At 39.1% G+C, this 15,122-nt stretch overlaps 1 protein-coding gene across 1 annotated transcript in view; it reads left to right on the forward strand.

Annotated features, from left to right (window-relative positions):
* Window positions 1-15,122, forward strand: part of LOC122789350 — a 196,095-nt gene that overhangs the window by 126,776 nt on the left and 54,197 nt on the right. Inside the window, exon 5 of the mRNA XM_044056730.1 lies at window positions 10,716-10,817. Within this exon, the coding sequence (XP_043912665.1) occupies window positions 10,716-10,817 (102 nt within the window). The remainder of the gene's footprint in view (window positions 1-10,715; window positions 10,818-15,122) is intronic.

Consider the following 15,122-nt stretch of genomic DNA (forward strand, 5'->3'; position numbering starts at 1 on the left):
GCCCACTCTGTCTCTCTCTTTTATTCCATTTATCCTAAAGTTACTCTCCTTGGGTAATTTTCAGGATTATCCATCTTTTCTCCTTATCTTTTTATTATGATTGTTAGCTGTATTCTTTGGATGATTTCCTGCAGTTTGGCTTTAATTGCTGCTTTATCTTCCTCTTGATCTTGCAGCTTTCCTTGTAGCCTTTTCACTTGTTTGTTGTTCTGTTTGTTTCAAGAAGCTCAAATCCTGGCCTACTGCGATTACCTTTTCAAACAAATTGGACAACTGCTCCTCCTAATTTTCAGCTTTTAAAGCAGTTACTTCTTCCCCCGTGTTTTCCTACTTACTCATTTTTATTTCTCCAAGTTGTTTTTTTTTCACTCTGGGAACAATGTTTTTATTCAAATTTCTGCAGGCCCTGTCCAGGACTTTGGGCTAAGGCACTATCTTAGCTGTGCTGTCTAGCTGGATCTTAGAAGCATGTTGGCTGTAGCTGTGTACTCCAGCTTGCTTACTATCACAGCAAAATGGAAAACCCTCTTGTTTCACTGCATGTTGCAGGATAATATACACTGTAAAAATAACATGAGAGCTATTTATTTTATTTTGTTTACATTTGTTTACCAATATAGACCACTAGTCAATCACTTGCAGGCCCAACCTGGATTGCAATGAACGTTACAACAGAGTGCAATAACAATAATGCAAACAGAAAATGCAATACAGATGTAAGATAAGCAATGATGCAGCAATGCATTCTAGTCCATTATACATAAATTCACTGTGTTAGTATTAAGATAGTTCACTAATGGAAGGAGAACAGCAAGCAGAGCAAATATCATGCTCTACTTAATACGAATATAGGGGGAGTTCGATGTTAGTGGGGGAAAATAAATATGGAGGGGGTAATAGAGGTTGAAAATGTGATAAATGGGTTAAGTGAGCTGGTCTCCTTGACCCTTTTCAGTCACAACCTGGAAGTATTGTTCAGTAGTATTTACACTAGAATGATCTACATTTTAGCTCATCGGATCCTGTTTTGGCGTCCTGCAGACTACAAGAGCAGTAGAAAGGAGAAAGAGAGACTTTGGTTGATTCTGCGTACCTCCGTTTACTGTTTTTATCTTAAAACTGCTTACTGCACTTTATTTTAGTCATTTTTTAAGTTATTTAATTATTTCAACTGAAGTTACTGTTTGTTGGCTACACACTCAAGTGCGCTAGTCTGCTCTATGTTTAAAGTGAATTTATTGTTGATTTAAGTGTATTTATTTACTGTTTTACAAAAAAACAAAAAAATTCTGTCTGTTTGCTTGCCTATCTACCACTAGAGGAGTGGTTTCCAGCTCTGAAATTGTACCTTATTGGCCATTTTGGGCTGCATTCTATCCCTTTTAACTTTCTCCCATAAAAACCTGTGTTTGCATGGGCTTGCTCTTGTTTTAGCTCAGCGGATCCTGTTTTGACGTCCTGCAGATTTCAAGAGCAGCAGAAAGGAGAAAGAGAAACTTTGGTTGATTCTAAGTACCTCCGTTTACTGTTTTTAGCTTAAAGCTGTTTACTGCACTTTATTTTAGTCATTTTTTAAAGTTATTTCATTTATTTCGACTGCATTTACTGTTTGTTGGCTACACACTCAAGTACGCTAGCCTGCTCTGTGTTTAAAGTGAATTTATTGTTGATTTAAGTGTATTTATTTACTGTTTTCCTCAGGAAAAAAAAAAAAACATTCTGTTTGCTCGTCTTCTCACCATTTTCTGTTACTAGAATAGTCTGGATTCAGATTTGCTGAATTCAGGATTGTATTGGAGTTTCTGAGTTGCCCAGACCTTTCTGTGATAGAGGGAGTGATAAGCACTGAGCAGCCTATCTACCGCTAGAGGAGTGGTTTCCAGCTCTGAAATTGTACCTTATTGTCTGTTTTTGGCTGCATTCTATCCCTTTTAACCTTTTGCCTTAAAAACCAGTGTTTGCTCAGGTTTTCTCTTGTTTTAGCTCAGTGGATTTTGTTTAGTGTCCTGCAGACTACAAGAGCAGCAGAAAGGAGAAAGAGAGACTTTGGTTGATTCTAAGTACCTGCGTTTACTGTTTTTAGCTTAAAACTGTTTACTGCACTATATTTAAGTCTTTTTTTTAAGTTATTTAATTTCAACTGCAGTTGCTGTTTGTTGGCTACACACTCAAGTGTGCTAGCCTGCTCCATGTTTAAAGTGAATTCATTGTTGATTTAAGTGTATGTATTTATTGCTTTCCTAAAAAATGAAAAAAACAAAAAAATTCTGTTTGCTTTGCTCCAGGCATGTCCAAAGGCCAATTCCCTGTGCTTTCTCCTATTAACCTGGTGAACCCGGGCATCCTGAGGCAATCTAGAAACTGCCTCATGTACACTGACAACCCTCTACTCTTACCCCACAACACTCAAACTTGTGAGAATGCACTTATTTATCTAGATTGGAAGCCGTGCACTCTCCAGCTAAGACTGGAGTAGCCAGTCAAGAGGAGAAGGTCAACACTAACACCACACCACAAGGAACACATAGCCACATACTCTCACAGCTATCACATAATAACACAAAACACACACACACTTTTGTGGAGGTTCTCAATAAAGATCTACCCAAACAACAAAGACCTGCAAGGCAGAAACACACACAGCCACTGCACCACAGCACAAACCACAAGACACATAGCTCACACAAACATTGTGCCACACAACCAAAGCCCTTAAGACAAAACAGCTTACCCAATACACTTATTATAGATGACTCAATAGTAGGGCACATTGATGTCCTACTCATGAGGTTGAATAAGGGGAAGGTAACAGTCAGCTGCCTGTCAGGAGCCAGGATATGCCACATAATGCACACACTCAGATTATTCCACAACAGGTACAGATATGACTCTGTCATTGTCCATGTTGTTGTGAACGACCTAAGACACACCTCCCTGTACTACATGAAAAGAGACATGGAGGAGCTCTCAGATCATGTAGCCCAGGAGAGCATGACCCTAGCCCTGAGCAGCATCTTACCATCACCAAGAATGATACCACAGTACAAACAAAAAATGATTGACTTCAATAATTGACTAAGTTTCTGGTATCATTCCAAGAGGATCCAGTATCTGTCTGCCTGGGATGATATAATCGACAGACCTCGATGCTTTGCCAGAGATGGCCTGCATCTGTCACCCCTGGGATTCTGTATACTGGCCAAGGCCTTCGCCACCCCTATAGTGCCTTTTTTAGGCAATGTCCAGAGGACCAAATTACCACTGTTACAGCTACAAGCAAATGCAATCTGAGGGTTATGCTACTCAATCCTAGAAGTCTTAATCTCAAAATGCACTTGTTCGAAGTGCTCCTCAAAATGGAGAACTTTGACATTTGTGCAGTAATGGAAACCTGGTTCAAGGCACCTGAAAGCACTCCTGTGCTACCAGGCTATAACTCATACCACACCTTTCGTCCTCAAAATGTGGATCGAAGCCCTAAAGGCGGTGGGGTTTCCATATTCATAAAGGATATGTACACCTCCAGGATAGTTCATAGGTTCATAGATTAGTACTAAGCTAATTGCCCTTGTGAGCCATTTTAAGCCTAGCCAATTATCCCTTGTGTGACTCAAATCCTGCACCTTGTGTTTGTAAGGCAAACACCTTAATCATTAGGCCACCCTCCCTACATTATCATCCCAGTTGGATGTTGTCCAACATAACACATCAGAGATACTCTAGGTACAACTAACACTGGTCAAAACTGCAATCCAGGTTATTGCCTGCTATAGATCCCCCACCATGTCCTAAGAATCCCACTCCACATTCCTAAACACCCTGGAAAATATAAATGTCCAAACCAACACCCTCATACTGGGTGACTTTAACTACTCCTCCATTAACTGGGAAAGCTACTCAAGTACCAACACACTTGCTGAACGTTTCCTGGAATTCATCAGTTCCAATGCCCTTGACCAGCTCATTCTTACCCCCACTAGGGGTAGCAGCATCCTCACCCTGGTTATTACTAATATGGGTAACCGTTGCTCTACAGCAGTTGTCAACTGCTCCCTGGTCAGATCTGACCACAAGCTAATCACCATGAATATCCACATCCCACCCACACCCCTCACAAAGGTAACCACCATAAAAAACATTTCTAAATCCAACTTTGGGCTTCTAAAAACTGAGGTGGCTAACTTTACATCGCCCATGTAAATGATGAATAAATGCAAGTTGGAAGAATTATACTCCAATACACTGTACAAGCACGTACACAAATGCATGGAAAGAACCATTCCCAATAGAACCAAGACACTCTCCTCCAAAAAAAGGAAGCCAATATGATGGTCTCCTGCCATAAATAAACTCTACAACAGAAGGAAGACACTGTTGCAGAATAAGGCAAAGTCCCAAAACTGGAAAAACTCCCTTATCAGCCTTAACAAAAAGCTGAACTCCCTCATCAAATCCTCCAAAGCTAGTTACGAAAACAAAATTGCAACAGATACTAAAGACAACCAGAAGGCCTTCTATAGTCATGTCAAAAATCTACAAGGCAATGCTGAGATCTGCTCAGAGCTACTACACAATGGTAACTCCTATACTGAGCCAACAGACATAGCCAATATACTGGCTGACAGTTTCAGTGCCAACTTTACTCCCTCTCACCCCACAAAGGGCCAATCACAATACCTGAGGAATGCCAACTACCCAATATTACAACTGCACAGGTTAAAACTGCACTGGCCAAGGCCAAGAATATAGCTTCCATGGGACCGGACAACATCACTGGCTATGTTCTACATGAATTGCAAAATGAACTGGCACCACACCTGAGTTCCTTGTTCAATCACAGCCTCATTTCAGGTTTTGTCCCTGCCAAATGGCACACTGCTACAGTAATCCCACTCCACAAAGGAGGTGCAACTACGGACCCTGTGACCTACCACCCCATTAGCCTGATGAGTCTGGAATGTAAGGCTATGGAGCGCATCATCATGGACCTAATAAATAAGGACATAGGGAATTTCCAGACTCTAGACCCCACACAGTTCAGATTTGTTAAGGGCAGATCTTGTCAGCTCAACCTGGTAGACTTCTTCGAGTCTGTCACCAGAGCTGTGGACGAAGGCAAGGTAGTTCACACAACCTACCTCGATCTGGCCAAGGCCTTCAATATAATTCCTGACTCATTAAAATAAGCATCAGCCCCTATGTCACAAGGTGCATTGCAAACTAGCACATGGATAGAACTCACACAGTGAAAGTAGTAGACTCCAAGTCAAACTACTGACCAGTCATGAGTGGAGTCCCACAGGGTTTGGTCATGGGTCCTCTCCTGTTGGCATCAACTTTTCTGAAGTCCAGGCCAAAACCAAGGGGCTCTGGCTGACCAAGTTCGCTGACAACTGCAAACTGGGAGCCATTATTAGCTCCCCAAATGATGTTCACAGTCTACAGAAAGGCCTCATGGAGACCAATGACTGGTGTCAGAACCATGGCCTTAAGCTCAATGCCAAAAATGCATCGTCATTCCCTTTGGGAAGAACACAGTACCCATGAACTGCCACATCAATGGTAATCCACTGAAAACCAAAGGTGTCATAAGAGATCTGGGAACACAAGTGGATAGCAATCTAACCTTCAATAATCACATTGCCACTGTGGTTAGAAAATCCTTCTATGTGCCACATTTCATTACAAAGAGCTTTGCCTCCAGGAAGAAAGAGTTCACTGTCTCTCTCTACTCTTCCCTCATTAGACCAATTATCGAGTACAATGCCCCATTCATCATATACCTCACTAGACATATGCAAGAACTAGAAAGACCACAAAAATATCTCACTAAGAGGATCCTAGGCCTTAAACACTTGCCCATTGTGGAAAGACTAAAAAAACTCCAACTTTTTTTGGTATCCTATTGCCTACTTGGAGGCGATCTCTGCTTGACCTACAAAGCCATGTCAGACCCAGCACTGCTAGATATGCTACATCTAAGGAAATCCCAATCCCTCTGTACCACACGTGCCAGAGACCTCAACCTCATTACCACAATCAACAGAACTTGTTGGAGGGACAGGTTCCTAACCCAGAGACTCAGACTTCCCATGCTCTGGAATAGACTTCCCTTACACATCAAGCAGAGCACCTCACTGGCCCTCTTCAAGAGAAATCTTGATGAGTGGATGGGAAATAGAAAATTCACCCCAGGTATCATTTCAGTGGTCCTGCTGGATGGAGGCACTGGGAAATAACCTCGAGCGGCCTGTTGCCAGTTAATCTTTTGGGCTAGGCTTGTAAAGGCTCCAGGGCCATTAGCCTAGTACACTCCTCTGAACCTATGAATATAAATTCAAAACATAGTAATAAGTATTAACATTGAGAAATTGTTGCATAGAATACATAAAAGTAGTAGAAATAAAATTGGAGGATAGTAATATAGTAATGTTATCATACAGCTTAGTAATATTTATGTAGTAGATGGAACTCCGTGATTACTCTCTTAAACTGGGAAAAAGATAAACCTATAAAGGGCTACAGCAGTGTGAGACCTGATTGTAACAGCACTTTCAGAGGTGCATACATTGTTACACACCTCCTAAATGCTCTTTAGTTGAGTGTCACTCGAGAAACATTCCTTCACTCTCAACTGTCCCTGAATATTTTCCTTTTTTCTTCTGTCAGTCTGTAAACAACTTATTGAAGTAAATTACAGATATTTTTAAAAATTATCCTGATTTTCCTCAATTCTATTTACATGCTGTCTGTGCAATAACACTTGCTAAGTACTTTACTGGCTTTCAAAGCCAGTAAAACACTTTGCATTTTTTTTTGTAACTGGTAGTACATTGAACAGATGAAGCTCCATGCACTACAAAGAGTTCTGTTCGGGTTTCAGCGATCCTAACTAATTATTGCATTTTCGACGTGGATGCCAAGAGTCACCTCTTGAGCTTCACACTTGAGCTGAATTTCTTGGAATCCCTGTCTCAAACACATAATAATATAGTTACAGTCAGAGACTTATAGGACTATGGTTCCTTTAATGTTTTTTTTTTTTTTTTTTTTAATATATATACAAGTTATTTATTTATTTTTTTTATACAAGTTATTGACAATGAGCTTAAAATTGAGCAGTAAGTAGTTGTGGTTAGCGAGTGTCTAGAAAGCAGCGAGTGTCTAGAAAGCAGGTGCATTTAGATTCATTCTATAGATATTGCTTAAGATTTATTTTGACTGTTTCCCGTGTTTTATGTTAATCTTGTTAGTTCCATGTGGCAGCCCCTATCCTAGAGAAGGGTTTTTTTTCTTCAATAGTTTGCTTAAACTTTGGTCACACCAGTCTGGGTGCATAATATTTGCTTGCTCCTTTTACAGAGTATTACATATGTATACATACATATATATATATATATATATATATATATATATATATAGATATATTAAAAACAATAAGCAGAGGCAGCGTAGGATACCAATATATTCACGGTATAAAGTCCACAGAAGTCCAATAAGTAAATTCAGACTGTATTTAATAGCAAAAAGTAAAACAAGGACAACGTTGTCCTTGTTTTACTTTTTGCTATTAAATACAGTCTGAATTTACTTATTGGACTTCTGTGGACTTTATACCGTGAATATATTGGTATCCTACGCTGCCTCTGCTTACTGTTTTTAATATATCTTTTTGGGTCGTTGTTGGTTTACTATATGTATAGATATGTGTATATATATATATATATATATATATATATATATATATATATATAAAAACTATATATATATATATATATATATATATATATATATCTCTATATGGATCTAGGACATTTGCACGACTGAGCAAATGACTGAAATCCAAACGTCCTGGCATACTTACGTGAAAGTGCTTTTCACCAAAGAAGTAAGTATGACTGTTGCCGAGGCTGTACTACAGTGTGGGTAAGGGAAATTTCCCTTTTCCCCACTGTAGTGCGGTCTCAGAGGGAGAATATTAAAGTAGGGGGGGTGTGGGGGGTGCAGGGGGGGCTAAAATGTAAATGTAGTGTTTTTTGGGGGTTTTTTGTCTCACGCTTTAATGAAAGTGCTTTCATTAAAGTGTGTTTGGGTTTTATGGATTTGGACGTTTGCACAGTCAAGCAAATGTCCTAGATCCACACACACATATATATATATATATATATATATATATATATATATATATATATATATATATATATGGTTCCCTATCAGAAGCCTGAAACACTATAAGCTTGAAAATCAAAATCCTGAAACCAAAAGCCTGAAAATTCAAAATCCCGAAAACCCAAAATCCTGAAACTCAAAATCCTGAAAACACAAATAATGCTAATATGTCACTATAAAGACACTAATATCTACCAACTGACCCTGACCCTAACACTAACCCTAAGGTCCGTCAATATCACACACTCACCTGACTCGCGCCCTAACCCTAACTCACTTAAACCGCCCCTAACCCCAATATTTGTCACTATTGCATACATGCCTAACCTGCGCCCTAACCCTAACTCACTTAAACCGCTAACCTAACATAAAACCAACCGCACACTCACCTGAACCCAACGCATGACCTAACACCACAGGGCTAACAATAGCAAAGCCACAATTACGTCAGTATGTCCATTTTGTGTTTTCAGGATTTTGAGTGTCAGGATTTTGGGTTTTCGGGATTTTGAATTTTCAGGCTTTTGGTTTCAGGATTTTGATTTTCAAGCTTATAGTGTTTCAGGCTTCTGATAGGGAACCATATATATATATATATATATATATATATATATATATATAAATATGGCTCTAGGACTATTGAATGAAAGTTCAATAGTTCAAATCCACAATAACCGAACACACTTTAACGAAAGCGCTTTCACCAAAAAAGCACTTTCGTTAAAGTGCGTTCGGAAAAAAAAAAACAAAAAAGCAATAAATCTTCTTTTATGCATGATAAACATAAAGCGCTTTTCGTCTTGTTGAATACAAAGACTTCTTCAAAAAAGTGCTTTATGTTTATCATGTATTTTTTTAGTAAAAGCTTACAGAGTGAATTTACTTTGTCCTCTGCCTTTTGTTTGCCATTCTTTGGTTTTTGGCAGACAGTGCAGTCAGGGATCTGTAAGGATCCCACATAAATATATATATATATATATATATATATATATATATATATATATATATATATATATATATAGATATATATGGGTCTACTTTTAGTTGAATTACATTTGGTCGAAAATGATTTCAGGCAGCCCACTTCACTAAAAGCTTATTTGATCGAAAGCTCATTTGGTCGAAAATGGAATTTAGCCCCTGCCCCACTGCAGTGCAACCCTGGAGTGAGAATATAAAGTAAGGGGGGGGTGAAGCCCCCCACATTTTGCAACTAGTTGTTACTGACATTATATGTTTCAATGTATTTTTAATGGATACACATGTGTATAATACTGCATACATTGCAATTATGTGGGGGGCTATGCCCCCCACACCACCCTTCACTTTATATTCCCACCCCAAGGTCACACCGCAGTGGGGCAGGGGCTGTATTCCATCTTCGACCAAATGGGTTTCCAGTGAAATGCATTTTTGGTGAAGTGGGCTGCCTAAAATCACTTTCGACCAAATGTAATTCGACTAAAAGCAGTAGATCCATATAGATATATATATATATATATATATATATATATATATATATATATATACACACACACACACACACACACACACACACACACACACACACACACATTTCTTTTTGTATCGGATGCTAGTGAGCCTTACAGTGTAAAGGGCAATGAGCAATGAGTAGATGCAACAGGAGATTTCATTACTTATGTGACATGTCCCAACTTATTACAGTTACATTAAATTTTCTCCTTACTTATGAAATTAAAGCCCATTGTTCATTGCTGACTTGTGAAGCATGTGAGACTGTCTTGTATACTTTAAAAACTGTTCCAGATCATAGATCCCCCCTTGCTGCTTGTAAGTATTTATATTTGATTTTACACAACGAGGTTCATGATGTCGCATACAACTGTTGTAATCTATGGGTGGCAACTGTACTCCCCTGTTAGAAGACATGAATAATACAGGATTCACAGTCACCTGTACTGTGCAATTGCTGGTCAGAGCAGAGATCCAAATGTTAAGCTGCTCACATCTAGGCATTTAGTGGTGGTGATCTAAATATGATGAGGCAGAAGCACTTCAACATGCATTGACTGCCAATGCCAGTAATATGTAATATGTGAGTGTGTGTCTGTATATGTGATAGCACTGGTACACTATGTGAATGGTTCCATGAATGTCTGTGTTTGAATGGCTACTGTATGTATAAGCATGCATGTATGTATATTTATCGCTGGAGAAGTCAGTGGCTGTGTAAGGCCTTCTTTACCAAGTACTTGTCTAAATTACTCAGTGGAGAGATTCACAGACATGCAAATTCCCAGGTAATGAGATATTATCCCTTTGGAAATGTGGAAGACAGTGAATCACCAAATGGCACGTGTACATCTCAGCACATTGGTGGCAGGCAAGTTTCTCAGCTTTACCATTTTCTGTTAGTACTCACCTAAGCATATCTATTGCAATTTATTTCAAATTTATCTTTTTTTTTCTTTCCACTGATTATTTAATTATTTGTATGTTATTAGTGTTGTATCTTGAAGAATTTATGTACTTTATTGCATACTTTTTTGTGTGTGTAATTTTAGAAAAAATATACTCCCGTTACTGAACAACTTATTTCCAAGACCTCTGCAGCATATGGAGCACCGCACTTGCCTCCAGTTCATGAAGTTGATGAAACTGGCAAAGTAAGTCCAGTGTTTTATTTAAAAATGTGTCTATATATATATATATATATATATATATATATATATATATATATATATGTTAACCTGGCACAAAGCACTGATTAAAGTTTACTGGTATGCATCAATAATTTGTTTGTGCCTGGAACATATAAGTATATATTCATTATTTCTGTGCTGCTCTTCTCTCCCCTGTCTGTTTGTCCATCTCCCCTGACTCACACACACACACACATATGCAGTTTCATTCTTTCACTGTTCCTTTTGTTATATTTTACTGTGTTAAATGATATAATGCATTCCTGAATAAGAAAATTCACAGTTGTATGGTTATTGCTGTATCAGTTATACATTGTTACTGTTAAAAGAAAAAACAATACATACCACATTCTAATAATATGTTTGCATAATTTACATATCCTGTCAACAGGCACAGCACAGAGAATAAATAAATGTGTCTTACTCAAGGATTATAGTTTGAAAAGTTGGGATGCTACAGTGTTAGAAATCATGCCTGCAGCTCACAGTACAAAAGAAATGGGAGAATTGCACCAAGACATATCTGCTTTACTGAAAAGAGAGAATAATCTCATAACACAAATTCAAGATCAGCAAGTTGAACCTGTTTTGCACTGATCAGACATTTGGATTTGATTTAAAACTTGTATCAAATTTTACAGCAAAAATCCTGTCAGCCATTTGCTAAACAAAACACTCTCACACTGAAAACAGGCTTAACATAAGTGGATTCATCAAGGGCAGATCTTGCCTGTTGAACATGGTTGACTACTTTGTGACTGTCGCCAAGGCCCTGGATGATGGAAAGTCAGTATATACAGCTTACCTTGACTTGCCCAAGGCCTTTGGCACAATCCCCCAGTCAGGCATCATTGAAAAGCTACTACAACTTAGCATAAATCCTTATCTCATCAGGTGGGTGGCCAAATAGATCACCAACAGGATCCTCAAGGTCAAAATAGGCACCTCCACCTATGAAAGCAGACCTGTCACAAGTGGAGTTACCCAGGAATCTGTCCCGAGAACCCTACTGTTTGGCATTTACTTCTCAGAGGTCCAGGGAAAGATAAAAGGCCTGTGGCTGACCAAGCTTGCGGATGACTGTAAGTTGGGTGCTGTCATTCACTGTCCAAATTATGTTAACATACTGCAAGAGGGTCTCACAGCAATTAATGACTGGTGCCAAAGTCATGGCTTCAAGCCAAACACAAAAAAATTGGCCCATACTGAGTTCCATATCAACGGCAACCCCCTAAACACACAACCTGTGGTGAGAGACCTGGGTACTCTGGTTGATAATAATCTCATATTCAACCATCATGTAGCAGCAGTGGTCAGAAAAGCCTTTTAGTTGGTTCATCTCATAAGTAAAGGTATTCCATCCAGAAAAAAAGAGGTTATTATCTCTCTATACTCTTCTCTCATTAGACCAGTAATTAAGTATAACGCCCCATTTAGTATGTACCTTTCCAAACATCTGCACCAACTGAAAAGGCCACAGAAATACCACACAAAGAGAATCCATGGCCTCCAACACCTGTCCTATGCGGACAGGCTCAAATCACTATCACTGTACTTGGTATCATACAGATTGCTCAGAGATGATCGGTGTCTCACCTACAAAGCAATCTCAGACCCTGCCCTACTAGAGATGCTCCACATCTGTAAGTCTAACTCCTCGCGCATTACCCGCTTGAAAGGCCTGAATCTAATATGCAACATCAACAAATCCTGCTGAAGAGACATGTTTGTCTCCCAGAGGCTGCCCCGTCTCTGGAATAGACTTACCATATACATCAAACAGACTACCTCACTGACCCTCTTATTTATTTATTTGCAATTTAATTACCGGGGAAGTCCACTGGGCCAAATTGACCCATTTTCAGTGAAGGCCCGGGGAGAAAAGCTCTAAGATGCATTATACAATTTAGATACAACTGATAGTTCATATTAAAGATATGTAGAAGATATGTAGAATAGTTACTCATAAATGCATTCAGTATCATACATAGTTAACAAATTCATTAAGCTTGAAGGTAGGGATCATACAGTTTCATTTGAGGAAAACATATATGGGTTAGGTGTGGAAACAGTTTACATACAAACCTTTTAAGAAAATGTAAATACGCTTTACATATACACATCAACAGTAGAATGCTATTTACAATATTTACAAGGTTGGGCTGTGTGAGGGTAGCTGTAGGAGTTGTTGAGAGCTTAGAGAGAAGCTATAGAAATTGTTGAGAGCTTAGATAGGCTCATAGGAAGATAACTATGAGAGTTGTAGAGCTTGGGAACCAGAGTGAGAACCCCCTTGGATTAGGTTGGGTGAAGGCAGGTACATTTCCATTTAGTGGACAGGTGTTTGAATAGTTGGGTTTTGAAGTTTTCTGAGTTTGGTATGGTTCTTATTGTGGAGAGAAGGGAATTCCATTTTTGCCTAGTGAGAAAGATAGGAGAAGTTGGCCAGCAGGACGTTTAGGTTTATGGATAGTAATTAAGTTCTGATTTTCTGATCTCAGAGCTCTGTTGGGTGTATAAGGGGGAAGGATGTTAGTTAGAGCGGGACATTTTCTTGGGTGAAATATGAGTCTATGTGCAGTAGTGAGTTGGAGATAGTCTAGGTAGTTTGGGAGTTCAAGCCAATTCAGGGATTGTAGGGTTAGGCAATGATGGGTGGTATTTTTAGATTTAGAGGCAAATTTAGAGATTTTGTTGTAGCAGTTTTCTAGTTTAGCAGTGATAGAGGAGGACAGGTTGGTTAGGAGAGGGGCTCCATATAATAAGGAAGGAAGAAGATAAGTCGAGCCAGAGTTTGCCTGGTAGAGTTGGAGAGAAAGCGATTATTCCTATACAGCATACCTAGCATTTGGTGGGTTTTCTTAATATTTTGTTGAATACGAATATCAAACTTGAGGTGTTCATCTACAGTAATGCCAAGTAGTTTGGCAGAGGGGACTACTTCTATAGGTGAATTGGTTTGATTATAGACTTTGAAGTTGTTTTTATCATAGGAGAGGGTCTTTGTGGGAGGGAATAGTAGAATCTTTGATTTATTTGCATCGAGAGAGAGGTGGCTTTGGCGCATCCAGTTTTCAGTTGTTGAAAAGGCAGTCTGGGTTTTAGTCAGCAATTCAGAGAGGTTTGAGGCAGAGCAGACTAAGGTTGAATTGTCTGTGTATTGAATGATTTTAGCATCAGGAATAGCAGTGTGAAAGTTATTGATGAAGATGTTAAAAAATATTGGCCCAAGGATGGATCTCTGTGGTACGCCAGTTGGGGTAGGTAGGAAGGAAGAGATGGAGTTCTTCCATTTGGCTGCCTGTGATCTGTCTGATAGATAGCTAGAGAACCAGGATAAAGCATTATGTGAGAGATTAAGGTTTGAGAGATGACAGGGAAGGTGCTTTTGGGAAACAGTATCAAAGGCTTTAGACAGATTGAGTAAAACAGTAGAAACTAAGTGGCCTGAATCTCGGGCTTGATTGACAGCTTCTAGGAAAGAGAGTAGAGTGGTTATTGTGCTATGGCCTGGACGGAAGCCATGCTGGGTAGGAGTGAGAAGATTGTTTTGGGTCAGGAAAGGCATAAGTTGGAGGTGGATGCATTTTTCTAGTTCTTCAAGTGCAACTTTGATGAGTGGATGGGAAACCACAAATTTGTCCCAGGGATTCCACCTGTGTCCCTCACTGACAGGGCCGACAAGTGCTGACTGAGGTTTCTTTTTGAGATAAACTCTTGGCTAGGTTTGTAAGGACCCCAGGGCCATTAGCCTAGTAACCTCCTCTTCCCTTGAAAGTCACATTTATTGAAACTACATCTGGCAATTCATTGAACTGCAGTAGACCTGCTGGGATTCATTGCCAAACAGCATATTTTGAAGAACTTATGACTATATAAATGGTGCAGGAATTCAAAAGACAAATGTGTAATGCATTTACTAACAAGCCTTGGCTAGCCCACTGGACACAAGTATCCCTTTTCAGGAATAGCCCTGAAGCACTGCCTGATTAAGTGAATCTATTAGAGTCATACTGAAGACAATGAATAAGAGGAATCAAACCCTGTACTACAGGAAGCAACTCTGAATTTCACATTTGTGTGCATGCAAGAAAAGCAAGCTAAACTGAAACTGTATTCTTATTTAAAATAATAACATTAAACATGTAGAATTCATGTTGTCCAGTTTATTCAGAGCTAAAAAATAATTTACATTGTCAACATTCAACAAAACAAGGAAACCAAGGATCAAACCCAAGCAGCATGGCTCAAGTATTGATGCTTCTCCTT

This window comes from Protopterus annectens, chromosome 14.part0 (genome assembly GCF_019279795.1).
Source record: "Protopterus annectens isolate FY-2018-M chromosome 14.part0, PAN1.0, whole genome shotgun sequence".
NCBI classification, from domain to species: Eukaryota; Metazoa; Chordata; order Ceratodontiformes; family Protopteridae; genus Protopterus; species Protopterus annectens.